Source organism: Martes martes (assembly GCF_963455335.1).
Source record: "Martes martes genome assembly, chromosome: 9".
Taxonomy (NCBI): domain Eukaryota; kingdom Metazoa; phylum Chordata; class Mammalia; order Carnivora; family Mustelidae; genus Martes; species Martes martes.
The window spans coordinates 120,373,523-120,397,037 of NC_137896.1; the positions used below are offsets into that span (position 1 = coordinate 120,373,523).

Here is a 23,515-nt window from a genome sequence, read left to right on the forward strand (position 1 = left end):
GCCCCTCCCTCATCCCGGCATGCACCGGGGAGTAGGGCTGGCCTTTCGGTGGGCCAGGAAGATGGCGTCCTCTGGCCCAGAGCCGCAGATCCTAGTCCAATACTTGGTTTTACGAAAGGATCTATCGCAGGCCCCATTCTCCTGGCCGGCGGGCGCACTGGTAGCGCAGGCCTGTCACGCAGCCACCGCGGCCTTGCACATTCACCGCGACCATCCCCACACGGCCGCATACCTCCAGGACCTGGGGCGCATGCGCAAGGTGGTCCTCGAGGTGAGGCGTCCGGCGGAGAGGGAGGGGTATCGAGGCCGTCGAGACCGGAAGTGGGTGTGGTCTTGAGGCAGAGGCTTAACTTCGTAGAGTGGGTATGGAGATAGTTGGGAGGGGTCGTTTACGTCTAAGTTTTGGGAGCGGTTCGGGGGCTTCCGCTGTTGACCCGGGCGTCTTCCCTTGGCTGGACTGGGTCTGACTGTGTGAGGAGTGGACTTAGGGCTGCTTATTAATGCTTCCCGCACCCCTCCGCCCTCGCTCGCGTCCCTCTTAGGAGGTGCCGGTGAGGGTGGAGGCCGGTGGAACCAGGCCCTGCCCTTCTACCTGTGCACTGGGCCGGCCTTTTATTGCAATTCCCGAAGGTACTGTCACGCTCCCTCCCCGAAAAACCGATTCGGAAGGGACAAGGACTCGGAGTTCCTATTGCAAGTGAAGTGAATCTGACGCATTACCGGGATATGACGCCTAATTATTTGAAAGTAAATGTGTGCGTAATATAAGTTGAACGTAGCATCATAAATACCAGACACAGGGCGCCTGGGTGGCTCAGTGGGTTAAAGCCTCTGCCTTCCGCTCAGGTCATGATCTCAGGGCCCTGCATCAGGTTCTCTGCTCAGCAGGGAGCCTGCTTCCCACGCCCACCCCCGCCTGCCTCTCTGCCTACCTGTGACCTCTGTCAAACAAATAAATAAAATCTTTAAAATAAATACATACATACGTACATACTAGGCACCACCCGTGAAAACAGAGGTCAGGTTCTTTTTGCAGATAGCCAAACAGATCTTACCCTCACCTTTTCCCTTTGTCAATTCTGCTGCTGCTGGAAATGTATCATGGGAAGATAATCAGATGCGCCGAGGCGCACTGTATACTACAAGAATATAAATAGGAGCACTTTATAATAGTAAAAAATGTGGAAATTACCAAATTTCCAAAACTAGTGATTGGTTCATTTTATGCCCATAAAATGTGCTGTAATAAAGCTAGCGTATCGTGGTTTTGGAGCATATTTAGTTGGCATGGAAGAGTGCTCATTATGTGATGCTAACTGAACTGTATTCTATATAAATGAACCAGATTTTGGAAAGAAAAACTAAGGACGTACATCCAAATATTAAGCTAGTGGTAGGATTTTGGTTTGTTTCTAATGCTTCTCTATTCTTTTTAGTTTTCTATGTGAAGCACATATTTTACTTTACATTATAAAATTTATTTTAAACAAACTAGAACCCTGGGGTGCAGTAATACTTTATGGCTAGCTGGCACAAACCGATTTATCTGTCAAGAGAAAAACTTCTGTTGGGTAGTAAAGTATCAGGCAGTAATTTCTATGGGGAAATGTCTTGAGAATCTAAGTAGACAGAAATAGATTTTTTTTAAAGATTTTATTCATTTATTTGTCAGAGAGAGAGCACAAGGAGGGGAGCAGCAGGAAGAGATAGAAGCAGGCTCCTCGCTGGGCAGGGAGCCTGATGCAGGATTCAATCCAAGGACCTGGGATCATGACCTGAGCCGAACGCAGACATTTAACTGACTAAGCCACAATGTTGTCCCAGCAGATAGCTTTTTGTTTGTTTCTTTGTCTTAAGATTTTATTTATTTATTTGAGAGAGAGAAAGGCCATGAGAGGGGAGAGGTAAGAGGGAGAAGCAGACCCCTGCTGAGCAGGGAGCCTGATGCAGGACTTGAACCTTGAACTCCAGGATCATGACCTGAGCTAAAAGCAGTTGCTTAACCAACTGAGCCACCCAGGCACCCTAGCAGATAGCTTTTTATTTAGACTCTTTTTGTAGGAAGGGGCTCAAGAAATTATCTGGTTCAGACAACCCCCTCTCCCTCACATTCAGGCAGATGATATATTTATTTACCCCATTTCTCAGATGAGAGATCTGAAGCCCACAGAGATTAGGTGACCTCCCCTAAGTCTGAAAGGCGTCTGATGATTCCTAACTAATAGCCATACCCAAGAAAGGGACCAAGGAATCACCCCTGAGTAAATTAAGGTGCTGCTGCAGCTGTAAAGACCAATAAAATATAAGACCATGCCAAGGCTAATTCCATTTATTGGGTGCCTGCTATGTGCCAGGCACTAGTCTGAGCCTAATTTCTTTGAGTCATCACTACTGCTAGGAAGCATTATCATCCCTGTTTTAGGAAGGGGAAAGAAAGTCCCTGCTAAGTCACGTAACTCATCAAAGATCACACAATCACCGGGGCGCTTGGGTAGCTCAGCTGGTTAAAGGTCTGACTACTGATCTCAGCTCAGGTCTTGATCTTGGGGTTGTGACTTCGGCCGAATTGGGCTCCATACTGGGTGTGGAGCCTACTTAAAATACACACATGTACAAAACACAATCAGTAAGGGGCAGAGCAAGAGTTTGGACTTCCTCTCACTGTCCTACGACGCCGTCTGGTGCTGAAGGAGGGAGGGGAAGTCCGTGAGTTCTTCAGCGTGGCTGTGCCCAGAGGACTCTAGATAAAGAGTGACAATCTCAATTTCCTCTACTTTGATAACACATATCTCTAGTTACCTTACTGGCTTCTGCCTTCCTAGGCAAAAAAAGAAAAAAAATACCTTATTCCAAATAACACACTAATTATCATTATTTTCTGAGAGCTAGCTCGAATACTTCCTGCTAATGGGAGCCAGCACAATGATAAAGATGATGAGAAACAATGGGAGAGGATGTGAGAGATTTGCCCACTGAGCCAGCCAGCCAGCGGGCATTTATCCCAGCGGAAGGAAAGCCCTTCAGGTTTGGTCAGGTGGGAAAGGAGGGGAGGACGGAGATGGAGGTGATGTGTGTTAGAACTCCTTTCCTACAACTCTTAAAGTCAAAGCTGGCTGAAGGATTAGGGATAGCTGGATGGGCACCAGCCATAAAAGAAGTAGAAAATAGGGCATAATTACAGTCAATCCATAGAGCATCTCAGGAGGAAAGAGAAAAAAATCTTCTCCATTTTAGAAACAGGCAGATTACACCTCTCCCTCTCCAACCCCCCAGGCCACTTATCTAAGGTCCTTCAGAGAGTGAACAGTAAATGCGGCAGTGAAGCTCTTGCTTCTGGAGACTCGCTCTCCAGCTCCTTCGTTGAGAAAAGCTGTTCCTCCACTTTGAGTCAGGAGGAACCTCCCCCCCAGCCCCGCAATTTTTTTTCATTGCCTCCCGACACTTCCTCAACGGGCCATTCAGTCTGTGTTCTATGCTCTGCTCCTGGTAGGCCACCGATGAGAGTGCCCTGAAGGAGCTGGCTGAGACCCTTCAACAGAAGAACGTTGACCACATGCTGTGGCTGGAGCAGCCTGAGAATATTGCCACTTGCATTGCGCTCCGTCCCTACCCCAAGGAAGAAGTGAACCAGTATTTGAAGAAGTACCGATTGTTCAAATGACTAAGGTTAGCAGTTGCCTTGATGTATTTGAGTATCAGCCAGATCCAGAAACTTCATGCCATCCATCCCTAAGCATCATGTACTCCTCTCAAAGGCAACTCACTCTTCCTTTAAGTTATGAATGTTTCTTGAGGGTCAAACCCATGTTCATATTAAAGTTGTCATTAAGAAGTATTTCCTCTTGTTCTTAATTATTCATTAGTTCCTATGGGCAAAGTAGGTGAGTCGCAGTATTATCTATGCATCATTGCTCAAATGGAAGATTTGGTTAGACTCCTGTCCAGGGGTCAAGGAAACGAACACCCTTCCTTCCAATCTTCCAGCCACCCAAGTTTAAAACTTTGCCTTTGAATTCTTTATTTCTTATTCACATTCAGATATCATATTCATTGAATCTTGGACACTATCAACTTTAAGATACACCATTATTTTACATGTTGTTAGGAAAGAAGAGACGCTGCCAATTAAGACATGCAATTAACTGTAAACATCAGTTTCAAAGATGTTAAACTATACATATGCACACACACACAAACGCACAAATACATATTTGATGAAATTTGTCAAGTACCATATTGTAATTTTTGGTGCTACCACCCTGCATTAGGCTCTCATTTTGTTCATCTGAGTGTCCCACTGGTCTGCTCATGTCTCATGTTGTCCTGACTACAATCCAGCAGGCTTTCTGCCGCAAGGTTTATTTAAGATCACTGAGCACCCGGTTCGGTAGAGACTCCTACCTCACTGTAGAATAAAGTAGGGACTCTTCAGCTTAACCTTCAAACCCTCCACATTTGTATTTCCTACCCAGCAGTTTAAGTTTGTCTTGTACACTTTCCTTACCCAAACTTGATGCTTCAACAAAGGCACTCCAGTTGCTACCCGCCAGTCTCCAGCCTGGGAGTCAAGCATTGGTATTCTTGCCTCCCCGTTCCCACCTCTGGACTTGAAACAAATTCTGGCTTAAGTTCGATCACCTTCACAAAGTCTTAGCAGCCCAAAATGACAGGTCCCTTCTCTGAACATCTAGAACAGTCTACAGTCTTTTACACAGAAAGATTTGGGAACATCTACAAATCTTGGTTGGACCTCTGTGAAGCAAAGGTTTTAAAGGGTAATTTTCTCAACAAATACTTGTTGCAAGTCTACGGTGGGTGGCAGGTTGTATTAGGAGCTGAGAATATAAGGGTGGACAGAACAATTTTTGCCTTCAGATAGCTGAGAATCTAATGAGAAGACAGATATGTAGATAATTCATACAGAAAGAACTGTGCAAGGAAACATGGGTATACTTTGCCCCTCCTGTCTAGATACCAAAACAAATAAGATACTAGATACAAAGTTCTTCCATTATAAGAAGCAGTCATTTGAAACTAGGAGAGTGGATTGGAGAATTGGTAGAGTGCTGAGGGCAGAACCAAGTCCAGGAAACCACGTCAATAGAGTTTCAATCAAATGCATCGTAGAATTTCAGTATCTAAGTACTAGAAACAGGTAGCATTTGGGAACATAACGGTGAACTTGTTGGAAGCAGTTGAAGGAGGCCATGAGGGTGGGAATCCAACTGTCGTCTATTGAGACCAGAATGGGAGAGGGGGTAAGAAGTGGGGACTATTCTTTCAAGAAGTTCAAATGGGAAGAGGTAATGATTGAATGGGGGCCAGAAAGGTGAATTCTGGGTCCCACAGGGGGAATTTTCTTAGATGTCTGAACAAGTTTATGGATGAGGAGAGGGAGGCTAGGGAGAAGAGAGATTGAAGTTACTAAAAGGAATAACTGATAAAGGAAGTCCAGAAAAAAGGGGAAGAGGTGGGGTCAAGGACATAAGGAAGGACTGGCCTTAAACAGAGAGAGAAAACTTATGAGACTGGAGGAAAGAAGTGGGGAAATACATACATATACACGAGTTTATAAACCAGGAAAGGGAGAAAGTTGAAGTTGACCATCCTTGTTGACTTCGTTTTCTTCTGTGAAGCGGGAGGTATACAGCCTTTCATAACACTGAACAGACTTACTAAGCACCGTATTGTATGGCACAGCATGGTGGTTAAGACCTCACACTCGGTGTCATATGGCCTGAGTCCAAATCCTGGCTCTCATTCATTCGAGCTGTGTGAATTCAGAAAAGTCAGTCGTCTTCCCTGAGCCCCAGTTCCTTCCTCTGTACAATAGGAATTTATGGGAGTACTATGTGGATTAAGTGTGTTAGTACATACAGGTCCCCTTAGAACAGTGCCTGGGCATTTGTTGCTAGAACCTAAGCATAAAAAGATAAGACACAGCCCTTAAAGAGCTTTCAGTCAAGTAAGCCTGTTGTTTAATTCCTTTCTGCTTGAGAGTGATGCCATCCAGTCGCTGCTATTAGGAAAATGTTTCTAAATGACACCGTATCTTAAAAAATTTTTTTCAAAATTCTGAATTCTGCTGTGAGACTTAGTGGTAAAGCTGAGAGAGAGAGAGATAGAGAGAGGAGGGAGAGAGAGAAGTCAATAGAGTTGAGAGAGAACAGCTTAGGCAAATCCCTAAAGCTGAGATCTGAGGACAAATAGTATAAACTTGTACCCAAGAGGGGAGAGGACAGGTATCCATGGGTTGATCTCGAGTGAATGCAAGCTAGTAGCAGGGAAGTAGCACATCTTATGAGTATCAGCTCAGACCATTGTCATTTGAACTAGATCAGTGGTTTTTGAAGTGTGGTCCCTGGGTCAGCATCACTCGGGTACTTGTTAGAAATGCAAATTCTCAGGCCCTACCCCAGACTTACTGAACTGGAAACTCTGGTGCTGTCTAGAAGCAGCCTGGACCCTGGAGGAAGTCGGCTGAAAAGATGAAGAATAAATGTGTGTGATTTAGAACCAACCCATTATGGTGGTGTACAATGTGACTACAGGAAGGACTGAGACGGAGAGCAAGACTCTGGCACCAAGTACAGTGTATCTGGCCTTGCATACCAAGTTTACAAAAAAAAAAAAAAAAAAAGGTGATGTATTCTCCAAAAAAGCAAAGATTGCCCTGGAAGCCCCAGGAAAGGTGATAAATCCTTGAAAAGAATCTCCTATGCTTTGGTAAGTTTCTTGTATGTGAAAAATGTTTTGTAATTAACAAAAGACTTTGCTAAGTGCAAATCAATCCTGGCAGTTGCGTGCAATGCAGGCCACCTTGTCTCAAGTTTACAGATACAAAAAGGCTTTGACTTGCCTGCAGTCAAAGTCAATGGCAGACCTGGAACTGAAAACCAGGTCTTTTGTCAGTCTGGTTTTCTTGTAACCTCCCCTAGTTGGCTACTAATTTGGGTTTCAGCCATCTAGCTACTAGAAAGGGGTTTGAAAAGGGGTCATGAGTAGTTCAAGTGCTGGGAAGCTGTATCTTCCATTTTAAATTGGTTAATTGACATTCCGGATTATAAATCAGCCTCCTGTGACTGTGAGTTGTGTGACTCAATACCCTAGAGTCCAATTATCACTGGATGAGCTGACAAAATTGAGTTTCTGAGCTGGTAGCACTGAGAACCTGTGCCTCAGCCATGGCTTCTCATGGGGCTGGCAGGATGCAGAGGGCTCCTCTGGAGGGGCATTTAAAATAACATTTTATTGTCATTTAATCAGCATACATCTTCCCCCATGGATTCTGAGATGCCATCCTAGGAGTGTGCCCTGCTTCCTGGTTGAGAATCTTGGCAAAAGCGAACCACAGTCCCTGGCGGGAAGGTATTAGTGTGGAGGCATGGCTGAGAACCACAGCCCTTGGCAGTTTTAGCTGCTGTCTGATTTTAAGCTTAACACAACAACCCCAACTTCTCCTCTACTTTAAGATCCAGCTATGGTAGGTCTTGAATGCTGGCCTAGGTCTGGCTTTTAGCTGTGGGGGTTTTGCAAGGGCCGAATAGGTAGCACCCAAGTTCTGAACGTAGATTCTTGATAAAAAATGATAAAAAATGGAGAAACAAAATATCACTTCTATTATCAATGGTTGAAAAGATACAACTTTATCTGATAGCCTAAATGGGCTTGATAATTTCCTGTCCTAAGGAAAGCGAGCAGACAGAGCAGGTTTCACTGAAGTTGAGAGTACGAAGAGAACAAATCCCCCACATTCAATCTATTAAACTTTGAGAGATTAGTTCCACCCAATTGAGAAACATGGACCAAAGGCAATCATCCAGCAAGTGGGTTATTCATTCAACCCACACGAGGAAGAGTAAGGGGGTAAATGGACCAGGAGTTCTGTGTTCCTTAACTCACTCAATAAAGGCATAAGTGGACATAAGGATTCTGCCTCCTCCCCCGTGTTAGATGGAAGGAACTCTGGAGAAATGCCAATGATCCAAAAGGAAGACTGATCTGACAACAGGTACAGGATGTATTTGCTATGAGTGGGGAGAAACTCTGGGGCATCAGTAAAGAGACTCCTGGAAATATCAAGGCATGACTGTGATGACGTGGCTGCAAAATGAAAATTGAACTATAAGAAACAGGATCTTACTTCCTTATGGTTCAAATGACAAACGCCAGGTAGGCGACCACCTCAGAAGACCTGATTCAGGCTGAACTTTGCTACCCAATGGCTACGTAATTTTGCCTCACCTGTGAATAATTCCTAACAAGAATTATTTAAACAATCAACTCAAATTTAAGGATCTATTTAAAAAATACCTTCTAAGCATATGCTGTAGAACTATCATCGCATAAACAATTTTGTCTCTTTCAATGCAATCATGATGCTTACTTTTTTTGTCTCATCTTATTGCGTTATGGAGACGTCTAACTGGTCCTCCCACGGGTGAGGACCTGCAGCCCAGGAATGGCAGTGCGAACTCCTATCCTTGACTTGCTGTTGAACGTAATGGGAATTTTTTAAACCTTCGCTATTTGGCACATTATTTGTTGAGAGTCTCAGCAAATACTTTATATCAGATCAAGGAAGATTCCCCTCTGCCACAGGCCTGCTAATTTTAAAAAAGTCATTTATGGGATTTTTTTTTTAAAAGAGCAAGTACATTTTCTGCATCTGCTGAGATAATCATGTAGTTTTTCTCTATTGTTACTGTGCGAAATTGCATTGCAAGACTTTAGATATTGAACCATCTTGTTCCTGGAATAAACCCTACTTCGGCATGATTATGTAATGTGAGAGAAGTGGTCTAGTTAAGAGACCTGGGTTCCAGGGCGTCTGGGTGGCGCAGTCAATTAAGCGTCTTCCTTTGGCTCAGGTCATGATCCCAACATCCTGGGATCAAGCCCTGTGCTGGGTTCCCCGCTTAGTGGGGAGTCTGCTTCCCTCTCTACCCCTCTCCCTCTGTCCCTCCCCTGCTTGTGTGTGCTTGTGTGTGCCTGTGCACTCTCTTAAATAAATAAATTATTAAATAAATAAAATCTTTAGAAAAAAAGAGAGAGAGAGCTGGGTTCCATTCATCTTTTAGCCTCCTGGTTTTAATATAAACCAACAACTTCCAAATTTGTGTCTGCAGCTCCAACTACCCCCTAAATTTTAAACCCATCTATATCCAACAGCTATTTGATATCTCTGCCTCCAGTATGTCTAACAGGAATATCAAACTGATGATGACAGAAAACTGATTAAACCTACTTCTTTTCCCCATCTCTGTTAATGGAAGTCCCATCCTTCCAGTTTGGCTCAGGCCAAAAACCTTGGAATTTCTTTTGATTCTTCTCTCACACTCCATATCTAATAATGTCTGCAAATGTTGTTGTTCCTACTTTCAAAATACATTTGGAATCTGACCACCTCTCCTGATTTCCACTGCTATGATCCTGGTCCAAGTCATCATCTCTTGCCTGGACTATTAAAATAGCCTCCTACAGGTCTACTTGTTTCTGCAGTTGCTTTCTTTACAACTATTCTCAACACAAAATCCCAAGCGATTCTTTAAAAACCCAAGTAAGATCACGTCACTCCTCTGCTTAATATGCTCCAATGGCTCCCCATGTCAGAACAAAAGCCAAAGTTCTTGCATTGGTCTACAAGACCCTACACCATACTGGCCCTCGTTACCTCTTTGACTTCATCTTCTGCTATTCTCATTCATTCTGCTCTAGCCTCAAGACTTCACACCTCTCTTAGAAGGCTTTTTCTCCCGATTCCCATGGCTCACTCTCTCACCTTCTTAAGTCCACTCAAATGTTACCTTCTCTGAAGACCTGTTCTGTCCTTCCCATTTTAAATGGTCACCACTCTCTTCCAGAAACACTCTCTGCCCTTCCTTCCCTACTTAATTTTTTTCACAGCACTTAACACCCGACACACCCCGTATTTTGCTCATTTGTCAACCAACCTTTATTAGAATGTAAGCTCCGTGAGAACAGGGATTTTTATCTTCCTCATTGATGTAGCCCCAATGCCTGGAATAGTAATTGACAAATAGTCAATAGTAGGCAAGAAATTAATATCTATTGACTGAAAATATATATTACTACTTTAAAATATTCATTCTTGGGGCGCCTGGGTGGCTCAGTGGGTTAAAGCCGCTGCCTTCGGCTCGGGTCGTGATCCCAGCGTCCTGGGATCGAGCCCCGCATCGGGCTCTCTGCTCAGCGGGGAGCCTGCTTCCTCCCTTCTCTCTCTGCCTGCCTCTCTGCCTACTTGTGATCTGTCTGTCAAATAAATAAATAAAATCTTTAAAAAAAAATATTCATTCTTTGGCTAAAATTGACAAGTCAGGGAATGACAGAGGCTGATGAGGATGCGGAGAAAGGGGAACCCTCCTACACTGTTGGTGGGACTGCAAGCTGGTGCAGCCACTCTGGAAAACAGCATGGAGGTTCCTCAAAAAGTTGAAAATAGAGCTACCCTATGACCCAGCAATCGCACTACTGGGTATTTACCCTCAAGATACAAATGTAGTGATCCGAAGGGGCACGTGCACCCAAATGTTTATAGCAGCAATGTCCACAATAGCTGAACTATGGAAAGAACCTAGATGTCCATCAACAGATGAATGGATAAAGAAGAGGTGGTATATATATACCATGGAATACTATGCAGCCATCAAAAAAATTTACCCTCAAGATACAAATGTAGTGATCCGAAGGGGCACGTGCACCCAAATGTTTATAGCAACAATGTCCACAATAGCTGAACTATGGAAAGAACCTAGATGTCCATCAACAGATGAATGGATAAAGAAGAGGTGGTATATATATATACAATGGAATACTATGCAGCCATCAAAAAAAGAAATGAAATCTTGCCATTTGCGACAATGTGGATGGAACTAGAGGGTATTATGCTGAGTGAAAAAAGTCAATCAGAGAAAGACAATTATCATATGATCTCCCTGATATGAAGAATTTGAGAGGCAATGTGGGGGGTTTGGAGGGTAGGAAAGGAATAAATGAAACAAGATAGGATCGGGAGGGAGACAAACCATAAAAGACTCTTAATCTCATAGAACAAACTGAGGGTTGCTGGGGAGGGGGTGGTTGGGTTATGGACACTGGGGAACGTATGTGCTATGGTGAGTGCTGAGAAGTGTGTAAACCTGGCGATTCACAGACCTATACCCCTGGAGCTAACAATACATTATATGTTAATTAAAAAATTAAAAAGTCTTTAAAAATATTCATTCTTTAAAGTAGTTATCGTGCAATGCTTTAAAAAACAAACTCTTAAGTCTGAAGGTTCCCAAAGCTAACCACAGCTTCATTTTGAACTGGAAATTGATAGAGTGACTGAAGTCATCTCTTTATTTGGGGTTATAAAAAATCACATATCAAAGACCGATTTTAAAACCTGGAACTGGTTCATGACACCATATTTTCTACTTTAATATGCATTTGAAAATGTCCTTAATAAAAGGCTTTGAAGGGGCGCCTGGGTGGCTCAGTGGGTTAAAGCCTCTGCCTTCAGCTCAGGTCATGATCCCAGGGTCCTGGGATCGAGGCCCGCATCGGGCTCTCTGCTCTGCAGGGAGCCTGCTTCCTCCTCTCTCTCTGCCTGCTTCTCTGCCTATTTGTGATCTCTGTCAAATAAATAAATAAAATCTTTAAAAAAAAAAAAAAAAAATAAAAGGCTTTGAAAAAGCTTTCAAGAGAAGGTAGGATGAAATTTTAAAGCCTAAGCTTAGACGTTCATGAGTCTTTAAATAAAGTATGTTCTACAGCAGATCCCTTTTCCCAGCTGGTTTTGGTGGAACTTTAAAAGTCTAGCTTACTAAATAATTTTCATTTAAAATGCAAATTGCTAACATCAGCACATTAAGTGGAAAGCTAATTTTAAAAATTAATGACTGTTTTGTAGAAGTTTGCAAGTTAAAAAAGAAAACAAACAGGAACTATTCAGCCTAAAATTTAGTACAGGCAGGTGTATAATAAATTCCTTTAGATTTAAATCCAAAGCAGAACTGAGCAGGACTGACTCTTCGGGTATGAGGAAAGGAATTCCAGGTAGGACATTCATTCTGTTAAAGAAAGGTCTTCCTGTTCATTGACCTGTTCCGTCTGTCTGCTTTTCAGATGGATGAAGTCACTCGCCTTCCAGAGGCACTGGTTTTAAAGGCCAGTCTGAAAGCTATTTTGCCAAGAGCCTTCTTACTCGTGTTTAATTTCACCATGAATCACTTCTCAGAGAGATTCTTCTGTTGTAAGTGAAAGAGATAGTAGGGCGTTCTTCAACAGACAGTCCCTGATTTATTATGGTTGGATTAACGACAGTTGGACTTAGAGATCTTCAACTTTACAATGCTGCAAAAGCAATATGCACTCAGTAGAAACTGCACTTTGAATTTTGAATCGGTTATTTTCCCAGGCTCGCGATAGGAAAGTACAACATTCTCTCGTGACGCTGGATGGCAACGTACAGCTGTCAGCCACGCGATCAGGAGGATGGACAGTCAGCACATCGACCACCCTCCTGTACCCATACAACCATTCTGTTTTCCACTTTCAGTAGTCAGTAAATTACATGAGATACTCGACCTTTTATTATAAAATAGGCTTTGAGCTAGATGATTGTGCCCAGCTGTAGGCTAATGTAAGTGTTCTGAGCACATCTGAGGTAGGCTAAGGTAAGCTCGGATGTTTAGCAGATTATCTGTATTAAATGCATTTTTCAGTAATGTTACCTTCAGCTTATGGCAGATTTATTGGGACATAACCCTATCATAAGTCAAGGAAGATCTGTATTCATTTTGGGGGAGAAAACTGGAAGGGATTGTCTCCCCTGATCTGCCTTTTCTATTTTTTTCAGTTAAGACTGTAGTCAACCAATCAGCTCATTTTCAGTGAGGAATTAATTTCTGAGAAAAGTAAAGGGTTTAACAGAAGCATGTATCATCTACACATACAAAGCTTGAGAGCATGATAAAAGTATTACTTTTAAGTAACTTACATGTACATTAACTTTATAAAAACATCATCCTAGAGAGGTGGAACTATTAAAGGGAACTACTAATGTTCTTCAAATTCCCCCAATATGTGGGGCTCACATTTCATGAAAAAAAGGGAATAATCATCAGGGTAGAATTGGGACCTTATTATCTTGAACTCTTGGACACTTTGCAACTTTTCCTTAGCTCAACAATCCGGGCTCTAGGACGACAACTCAGGGCCTGCTCTGTCCATCAGCTCCTTTCCCTGATTTAAAATATTGCTTCTGAATCTATTTCTTCAGTTAGCTGTTTAGAGGCTACTATGTGGAAGGCTTGGAGGTGGGAGGTGGAGGGGAAAGAAAAGCGAACCTCTTCTTTGAAAAGCTTACAATTGAAAAATAAAAATAAAAATCTTATAATTTGGTGGAGAGAAACCGATTTACATATAACCAACTGCCAAGGCAAACCCAAACACTGCAGAGAGACAGTAGAGAAGAGGGGGCTAATTTAAACGTGTGGACCAGCGAGGGCATCTTAGAAAGGATCCAAATTGAAGATTTGAAGGCACAAGGAGGGAGGAGAAAGAAGGAGCATTAAAGGCTGAGGAAAAGGGATGAATATGGCAATGTAAGTGAGAACAAAGGTCGTCAATTCAAAGAGGAAGACAAGATCAATGTGACATAGAGCGTAATGAAACTTAAAAGGCAGGTTGATTTCAAATCAACTACAGGCAGGAAACAGTCACTAAGACTCTGAAGGTTGTGTTCAGAAAGACTTCTCTGATAGACTGTGTAAGAGTTGAAGGTAAAAGGCGTGGAGGTGGTTACTGTAATCATCCAAAGAAAGATAATGAAGTCATGGATTCAGTCTGTGATTAAGGGGGCTAGCTGTATGACACTGCAAAGGCAACTGTTAGCAATTTGGTGAGATGAGTGGGAGGAAGTTGTTGAAAATGACCACTAACAGGATGGTGATGCAATGAATCCAGATAAGGGACACAAGAATGTGCTCGTGGGGGAGTGATTTGGTGTGCGATTGAGTTTGAGGTGCTGGGCTGGGGTGGTGGGATCCGTGCATGTGGTAATGTTCGCCAGCTGGAAATTCAGGCCTGGATCTTGAAGGCGATGGTGGCTGGATTTAAGATGCGCTATCAATGTAAGTGGTACTGAGATCAAAGAAAAAGACGAAGTTGCTCTGGAAGAGCACAGGGACTTGCTTGAGAACGATCACCCTCACACAAATTTAAAATATGGAAAAAAGGGGCGCCTGGGTGGCTCAGTGGGTTAAAACCTCTGCCTTCAGCTCAGGTCATGATCCCAGGGTCCTGGGATCGAGCCCCACATCAGGCTCACTGCTCAGTGAGGAGCCTGCTTCCTCCTCTCTCTCTGCCTGCCTCTCTGCCTGCTTGTGATCTCTGCCTGTCAAATAAATAAAATCTTAAAAAAAATAAAATACGGAAAAAAACCCCAGTACTTTAACAAACTCAAAATTAGTGCCCAGTTTTATTTTCAAAATGGAAACCCTTACAAGCTTCTAAGAACAACTGTTAACGCATCAGGATTCCCACTTTTTAGGTGTCACTCTCTAGGTTCTGTCGTCTCTAACAGTTGTATTGTGCGGTGGGAAGAATGGCAGGTCTCATCACAAAACCCAAGAGTTGACTCTTGTGTCCAGAACTTCCCAGCCACCTGACCATAAATCTGAGCTTCAGATTTTAATTGCTTCATAGGATTTTGAAGATCAAGACATATGGTATGTGAAAGTGCTGTCCAAACTAAGAAGTAATTGGCACAAGAGTGTCAGTCTAGAACATTGCCCGGCAGAGTAGAAATGAGATGTATTTCTTAATGGATGCAGAATCTCCATTATTAGGAAGGAATCAGCTTTAGGCAACTATCTCTGTAGTTCCCCCACTGCCTATCACGGTTGTCTGTATGGTAACAGGTCTGGTCATCAGAAGTGGAATATATAGAACCTGGTGTCAGGTTTTGTTTTATTCTGCACCTTAGGACCTGTGGGCATTGGAGTGGGAAAACCTGAAGGAATAGAAATGATTCCTTTACGGCGTGCCTGCCTGGCTCAGTAGGTAGAGCATGTGGCTCTTGATCTTGGGGTCATGAGTTCAAGCCCCATGCTTGAGATTACTTAAAAAAAAAAAAAAAGTTAACTCACTTTACAAAAAAAAAAAAAAAGGAGGAAAATAAACCATTCCTGTAAACATTTTTGTTCTTTTCTCAAGCCAATGTCTCGGGTTTGCTACAGATACCTGTGGACATTGGTTGGTTCTGCCGGTTGCATAAACGACCAATGTTCTGAGACAAACAAAAATGATTAGACCAGAGCCAAACTCCATCAGAGGAAAAAGATTCTTTGTTTGCAAAAGGGTCCAGAGCCAGAGCCTCCATGAGCCGATCCAAGAAACCAAATTTTCTAGGAGGAATTGTAGGGCTCTGCCACCCCAAAGCGGTCCTCGGTCACTCATTTATACCTGCTGCATAAGGAGCCCACATTTTCCAAAATTCTTTCAAGCTGAGGGAGTGACGCTGCAGTTTCACAGAGCCCCTTCCTCAGTTCCTATTCAGATTATACCTCTAATGCCTCTCCCCAGACCGCGGAGGGACATCTTTCCGACCTGATGCCGAAGCTCAGCCCGTTAGGCCTCTGAAGGGTAGGCCCGGACGGCCTCTGGAGAAGGGCCAGGTCCTCTCTTCTCAGCCCTTCGGCTCCCACCTCACCCCACCCCAGTTTTCAAGGCCTGTTTTTTTCAGAGGCGCCTGGGTGGCTCAGCCGGTTAAGCCGTCTGCCTTCGGCTCAGGTCAAGCCGTCTGCCTTCGGCTCAGGTCATGATCTCGGGGTCCTTGGATGGAGCCCTGCGTCAGGCTTCCTGCTCAGCCTGCTCCTTTCTCTCCCTCTGCTCCTCTCCCTTGCTTGTTCTCTCTCGAATAAAAAAAGAAAATCTTAAAAAAAAAAAAAAGGTATTTCAGAGAAGAAAGCCTTGCTTAAGGCCATACAGTGAAATTCCCGCCTGCAGACTCTGCAGCAGTCCTTGATCATGTAGTTCAGGAAGGAGAATCCAGAATTTGGAATCAGAAGACTTGGCTTCAGGTTCCAATTCCCCTGATCAACCATGTTTGTGTCATAAGCTTTCAGTTTGTTTTCTCTTTACAACATCTCTCTCAAAGGACTGCAGGGATTGAATGAGACAATGAACCTAAAAGCACCTTAGAAATGGTTATAGCACAAATGTTTTCCCTGAACGCTGCAACAGAGTATTGTGGCCCATCTGGCAGAAAAAGATATAAAAGCCTGTGCTTCTGGCTGGACAGGGCTAGTTACGGAAGAGACCTTAGCTACAGGCTGGCACAGTTTCCCTATGAGGGTCCCAGAGCCTGGTTCATGTTTCTCCTGGAGCCAAAGGCTGGTTTCAATTACTTTCCAGTTGACCAGCTGACATAATTTTAATAAGATGTTTATGAGAATTCAAACTAGTTAATAATTAAAAAAAAAAAAAAAAAACTCTCTGAGGTTCCTTCCTGTCTCTACCACAGGCAGTTCCGCAGAGTTCTCACCCTGCCCTTCTCTGAGCTCCCTCCTCTTTATCCAACAAACCAAGCCTCAAATGCCATTTCTTCCCTTGAGGAAACCTTCCTTGACTGTCCAGACGAGGTTTCACTCCCAAAGCAACTTCTAACTCTCCTTGACACCACTTAGTCCAACTGTGACTGGAACGATGGGAAGACCTCCCCAATGTGAGTGTCAGCTCTGGCAGGGGGCGCCTGGGTGGCGTGGCCAGTTAAGCCTCTGCCTTCTGCTCAGGTCATGAACCTGGTGTCTCGAGACTGAGTCCAGCATCAGGCTCTCTGCTCAGCGGGGAGTCTGCTTCTCCAGCTGCCCCCACTCCTCATGCTCTCGTATGTGCTCTCTCTCTCTCTCAAAAATGTATAAATAAAATCTTAAAAAAAAAAAAAAAAGCTCTGGGAGAGCAGGGTTCATGTCTCTGGGTTCTTCCACATCTTAGTGCCTTGGATAAAGACAATAAAACATGTTGAATGAGGCCAGAGCTTTGGGTTTCTTTAATCTTGTTAAGAGCTCTTGTGGCAATGAAAATAAAATATCTAAAGAAAACTAATTTAGTGCTGGCAGCAAAGGTTCTGGATGGAGGAATGCTTCCTTTGGCAGTTCTCTCCAATAAACAGAATTTGTGGGCTTAATTAAATCATCAAGATCTTTTTCAGAGGTACAGGAATGGCCAAGGATCAAACTTGCTCTGAAACATTCACTTTTTTCAAGTGGAGCTGCTCTCCTGGGAGGAGGAGTTCGTTTCAAGGAGGAAATTAGCATGGCTTCCTTTGTAAATAGACAACTGTCCTTTCTTTTTCTTTGACTGTCAGGGCCCAGGAGACAGTTTCTAGGTACGAGCCTGTCTTGGCCAAACCATAAAGAAGATGGAAGTTCTTCTCTATCAACCTCACTTTTCCCTCAATTGTTTCTGTTTTTCTAGTGGCCTTCCCACCCCCCCGCCCCTTAGCATAAATTTCAATTGATACCTGGGGTCATCTAAGAGAAGTATCATTTGTACCTTATCCCAACACTGGAAAAGGTTTTCTTCTCCCATAAGCATGACTTCAGAGAGCAGCCACCAAATCTGTGTGTATTTATATGTTAGGCCGGAATGCCTTCTAGAATCATATTTGCTTACCCTCCTTACCCTGGCCTACTTAGCCAAGTGTTGGCAGATTTATGCTGCTTTAAAAATACGCATATTGAATAAGAGACAGGGCCCCCATTTTACAAAATGTGAGGGCAAAATGAAGGAGTCTCCTTAAGTAAGATTCAACATCTCTGTAATCTACATACTGATAATAAATGTTAGTATATAAAAACCCACGATGGGGAGAGATAGTGTCTTGTAGCTACAAAGGGCTGCCCTGATTCCATCTCCTGGGTCCAGAAACAGCAGGACCAGCGTGTTGAATCATCGGGCAAATGGCCAAAGCTACGATTTCCTCATGGCCCACTCTCACAACTTTACTTTGACCCTTTCCAATTTTCACTGGTTCATATGAGGGTGCCTTCGAGGATCTTTGGCTTCAGGGATCCTTTCTTTCGCGATCCTTTAATGACTCACTAGTCACTGGGGCCTGGGCGATTCCTGTAAGATGTAGCTTTCATTTCTTCCCTGTAAATGAAGAGGCAACCCAGGACATTGTTAAACAAATTCTATTCAGTAGCTGGAAAAGTGAATTTCCTGTGGAATGACAGGAATTACATAGAAGCAAGCAATTTTATTTTCCTCAAATGTAGCAATAATTTTAATCTGTACATACATAAAACAAACAGTGCAATTATAAAACCTTGAAGGTGACATGCATACTTTAAGGTGCAGCTGGGATGGGGAAGATGTTATTAGCATCTCCAATTTTCCTTACCACTTTTTAAAACTAGTTCCTTATGCAAAAGCACTGAGTCAGGAAACTTCATCTGGAATGCTGAAGTTAAAGGTGAACTTCCTGGAGTCTGCACATCTAAGTATCACAAACAAAACAGAAATGACCTCCTAGAGCAGTTTGGTAAGGACTAGAGTAATATGGCTGGGCGTTCAAGCTGGGAATGAATGAAATCAGGGATGCATTTTCTGAAAAACTAAAAGAGATAATGTTTGTAACTGAGTGTCCTATTTCTGTTTCATAGTTGCTACCCATGTGAGCCCTTCCAGCAATCTTTTTATTCGGTATAGTTTCTGAGTAGATGCTGTTCAATGGAGTTATCTGTAACTAGGGGTGGTGAGATGCACAAAGGAGGACCTGGGAAAATGGCTTCTTCCTTGGTGTCTGAGTCCATGCTCCTCGTCCGTCGTTAGTTCTTATGGCCTTTGCTCTGCCGTGGAAGCAGAGGTAGCTGGTGCACGATGTCAAGATGCAGTCGTCATTCACAGGCCCGGGGTGCAGGTAAAGGCGAGTGATGGCGGTCTACCTTTGCTTCTTCCACAGTACCCTTCTCAAGCTTGCCTGGCCTTGCAGTGGAACTTCTAGAACTAGAGGCAGTTCACTGGGTCCTTGACTCAGAGGCCAGGATGAGACAAGACGTGGCAGAGTGACAAGACACAAAGGGAAAATATGGTACCAATTAGCCTCAGAGTAGGATAGAGAAATTTATATTTGCACTGATGAAAATTCAAATCCCCAAAGTCAATCTAAAACACATGAAAATTTTCTTTGAGTACTAATTTTTCTCTGTACAAGTAGCCTGTTGCACTTCCGGTGTTAACTCCTTGCACTGTCTCAAGGTAGGTGATCCCAGGGACATTCTAGCACGGTGTGCTCTAGCTCATCTCCAACAGCTCTTTCTGGCAGTGGCATTTCGTTCTGAACCGCAAATTAAATCCATACATGGCATCACAGTTAGTAAAATAATGAAATATCACCAGCCAAATGGAACTGCAATTCAATCAATGATATATTCACACACAAGTTTAGAAAAATCAAGAGTATGATAATAAAACCATAAAATTAAACAGAAGGAAATCAATTTCTACAAGAAATCAAATATATTTACAGTGAGATTTAAAGGGAAAAATAAGCTACTTGGATCATAAATTTAATTTTATTTTTAAATAACTTTAGCTACCTTAGCTGTTAATACAATAAAAGCAGAAAGAACAGGCTGCCTTTTTTTTCCAGATTTAATCAGAAAAATTGTATCTACAATAATTGACAGAACTCGCTTCTCGTCCTTCACCCATCTCATCAAAAATTATTGCATTTTCCCCCAAATTGTATTTTTTGGATTCCTCTGTGAATATACTCATTTCGTCCTCGTTCCTGGAGGCATCTTGGTTTAAATCCATCTTTTAAAAAAGGAGAAGGGGTACATATGGGAGGCAAAATATTCTCTTGAAGCCAACAGATATAGAGTTGCTAGAAGAAGCTGATTGTACACACAAGCTGCCTGGGGTCGGGAAGGGGAGGGCTGTTGATTTAGACACACGTGACAGCCTTCGGTGGACGGGCACAGGCAAAGCCCCACTGGGCCCTTCTTCTTTGTCAAGGTCAGGACTGAGCCAGCAGAGGCCGGGCTTCATCTTCCCCTTGGAACTTGTCATTTTGGTTCTCCTCCAAAAGCCTTCATCCAGATAAGAAGCCAATGACTGATTACAAAAATAAGAATAATTAAATTTGGCTCAAGAAAGATTGTCCAACTGTTCTGCCTTGTTATTTTTTTCAATATCCAAGGCCTTTACAAAGAAAGAAACAAAAACACCTCTCAATCTTCCAACAAAAGTGAATTCCTTTTTTTTTTTTTTTTTGCTCCAAATGCTACGACCTGAAGAATGGCTGCAGATTGAGATATCAAAAATCTCAGAAAAATATATAATATATTTGTATATCTCTGTATGTCTATTATTTAAATTTCACATTCCTTTAAAAGTGGTTATTCAGTCAGTAGCTGCTGAAGGAGGCTCTTCTGCTGGGCCTGGGGGGTCTGTGGTCCTGCCGTGGGTTTTTGAGTTCCCAGTGGACCAGGCTGGTTCAGGTAAGGGTCCCCGCCTACCAGATTCACTGTACACTGGACGTCAGCAAACACCTGAACCTGTTGCACCTGCTGGAACACAAATAAAAGATGTGTTTAGACAGAAGGGTCTGCCCCCCCGGCTTATGAGTGGGTACTACTTGAAGTGGAAACTCACTAGAGCATTCCTCTAGTCTGTAGTCACCACAGAGAAGAACTCTTCTGTCTTCTTGTCCTACAAAAAGAAAATCGCTGCACTCATTTTGCTCAGGGTTCTGGAAAGTTCACACTTTAAAAATAAAATCAAAATTGGAATGGTCAAGCCTCCTACAGGGTTGCCATCAATAATGAAAAGGAGCATCACTGCTAATATTGCCAAGATTGGGAAAAGCCCAGTGTCAGAGTCTGGGTGTTCAGTGGTGGGTTTAAAAAAAGAAAAAAAAAAATATATATATATATATATACACACACATATATATTATTTGGAAACTGGTTACAAAAGCATTCTATGGATGACTTTAGTAGAATAAAAAAAAAACTTTATGATGTTAGAAAATTAAGGGCTTTAACCCAGTATTAGCAAAATAAAAACCACCACAACTCAGTAATAGGACATCAGCATTACTAGAGTTAATGTCCAGAAGATTTGCATAGTATCTAAATATACTATTACATAGCTCTTTTACATATTGCCTTTAGAATTACAGCAAAATATTAGTAGAACAATTTTATATTTAACTTATTTTTCCTGATAGACAATTCATTTAAACACATAAGCTAAAAATAACAGTCAATTACTAGCTGAGAACAGTGTGAATTTTCCCTTTAGCTACTCTTAATAATAATACACATATACCTTAAAAATGTCTAAAGTTGCATAGTTCTAGCATTTTCTATTGGGAAAACAAAGCCAGAAGTTAGTTTTTACGACCATCCTTATTAAAAAGTCATTTGTAGAACTGATTAAAGCCAGTATCATACTTGCGAATGTTCCAGACCAAGAACTGAGATGCCTTCCAAGGCATCCAAGTACATCTGTTAGTGTCTCAATCCTTTGGCAAATGTATGCTTCATGTTTAATAGGTACGTGAAGTATTTTAGCGATGCATTTTTTGGGTCATTCATCACTAATTTATGTCAATTACACTCAGCTTTTCTGAAAACTTTTCTATCTTAATTGAATAAAAGGTTGTTTTCATCAACCTTCATTGGCCACATGTCAAATATCCCGACCTCTAACTGCTGTATCAGTCCAGCCCCTAGTGTCCTTCTTTCTTGACCTGCCTACACCTCCACTCTGCACTCCCTCAGAAAAGACAGACAGCCTCTAAGCTGAGTCTTCTTAACCTAGTGGATTAAACCTTAGTTAGATTAGCATCGTTTTTCTCCTAATCCTCTCCTTTGCCCGATTTCCCAAGTTTTGCTTCTGGATCCCACAGGTTCCCATTTGTTTTCTTCTTTCTTTGGGCTCTTTTTTTAATGCAACTAACATGTACCAACTCTCCAAGTCTATTCACTAGATACCTCTGTGCCCTCCCTCTCCCCTCTGTTCCTAATTTCTCTTTCCTACTCTTTTCCTTCTGGAGCTCCACCCCTGACCTTCCTCTCTCTCCATGTCAACAATCCCCCTACTAAGCCTTCTTTTCCTGGTCTCTATATTCTCTTCTTTCCTGGTTCTCTGCTCTCCAAATACAATCCTCTTCAAACCCTCCTCTCTTGGTTCTGTTCCTTCTCCTTTCCTGTACACCTGTCTCTGTATGTCTATTAAACTCACTCCCAAGCTTCTGTTTGGCAAGTGGAAAAGCACTGGAGCAAATAGAGATTTCATGACGGGCTACAACAGAAAGAAGATTCTGCCACTGAAATTTGGCATGAACACAGGCTTTTAGGCACTGGCTGATTAAAAAAATAATAGCATGTAAAATTTCATGTTTATGTGTTTCAACATAGGAAATACTGGGGCAGAGTATAAGATGTTTCTGTCCCCAACACTTAAAAACATTCTTAAGAAAGGCATGAGCAAACAAACTAGAGAGAAAATTTTGCTTCTTTAAAAAGAATGTTTTTAAGATCGTCTGTTTTGAAACTAAAAAAAAAAAAAATATGGAAACGATCGAACCAATCTTCAGCCATTTGAACTGCTCCTTCAAAACAGGATGCCTTAGGCCAGACCTCAAAGGACTTCACATACTGCCACACCTTCACAGACAGGCAAAGCAAGACATACACAAATCCTACGATTTGCCAGGGGAGAAGAGTGGTGTGAGTGGAGTCCCAAACTCATAAGATTTTCTAGCAGAGTTTTCACATTAATTTAAATGCTGTCTCAGAGCTCAAGAACTTTAAAACTCAGTTGTTTAGTTTTAATTAATTTGCTGAGCTGCCCAGTATATGTCTCTGCAGGAGTGAGACTCTGGAAACTTTCTAATGAAGACTTCATTTTCCTCATCACAAAAATCCCCTCTTCACCCTCACAGGACTCAGATCCTATTTCCTGTGGCTCCGATTAGAGACATGGCTCCCAGCCGGTCTGTCTGATTCTGAGGAGACTATCCACCACTCCTCTTATCCCTCTACCTCCTCAAGATGAAGCCTGAACCGGTGCTTGTATCACTGTTCCTTCTGAGGGTGACACTTCATCTGTAGGACTCAATCCAAACCCTAACTTTAGCATTCAAGGCTCCCAGAAACCTGCCCCAATCTACTTTACCAATTTTAATTCCTATAAAATTTGATTACAAACCCTTTACCTTCAGTGGATTTGGTTTCCCAGGACCACGCTAGGACATTACTGTTTCCCTGTCTCCGTGCCGTCTACTTCCAGTCTCCTAGACTTGCAAGCTCACTCCCTCCTCCAGCCTCTGACACTTTCTCCTTCACTTTGCCTTGCCAACTGTGCTCAAGGCCCAGTTCAGCTCCTGTGGAAATGCTCTTCTGACCCTCACAGCATTTTCTCCTTTCTTTGAACACTACGGCTCTTGAAACTTGTAACATAAATTTGAGTTTGCCTTCTTTCTGTG

The 23,515-nt window shown here is 42.7% G+C and overlaps 2 protein-coding genes across 4 annotated transcripts in view; one reads left to right on the forward strand and one right to left on the reverse strand.

Annotated features, from left to right (window-relative positions):
- Window positions 1–4: 4 nt before the first annotated feature.
- PTRHD1 (peptidyl-tRNA hydrolase domain containing 1) lies at window positions 5–3,834 on the forward strand. Its single transcript, XM_080814643.1, has 2 exons — window positions 5–271; window positions 3,491–3,834. Exons 1-2 carry the CDS (start codon window positions 20–22, stop codon window positions 3,659–3,661), a joined length of 423 nt encoding a protein of 140 aa, XP_080670769.1. The 5' UTR covers window positions 5–19; the 3' UTR covers window positions 3,662–3,834.
- Window positions 3,835–18,188: 14,354 nt separating this feature from the next.
- Window positions 18,189–23,515, reverse strand: part of NCOA1 (nuclear receptor coactivator 1) — a 180,579-nt gene continuing 175,252 nt past the window's right edge. Inside the window, exons 21-22 of one of the 3 annotated variants that reach the window (XM_080812672.1) lie at window positions 20,674–20,730; window positions 19,573–20,588 (exon numbers count right to left, since the gene is read on the reverse strand). In XM_080812672.1, the coding sequence (XP_080668798.1) occupies window positions 20,686–20,730 (45 nt within the window). In that variant the 3' untranslated portion in view covers window positions 19,573–20,588; window positions 20,674–20,685. Of the gene's footprint in view, window positions 20,589–20,673; window positions 20,731–23,515 lie in introns of all 3 variants that reach the window. The other 2 variants (XM_080812671.1, XM_080812670.1) reach the window with 2 other exon arrangements.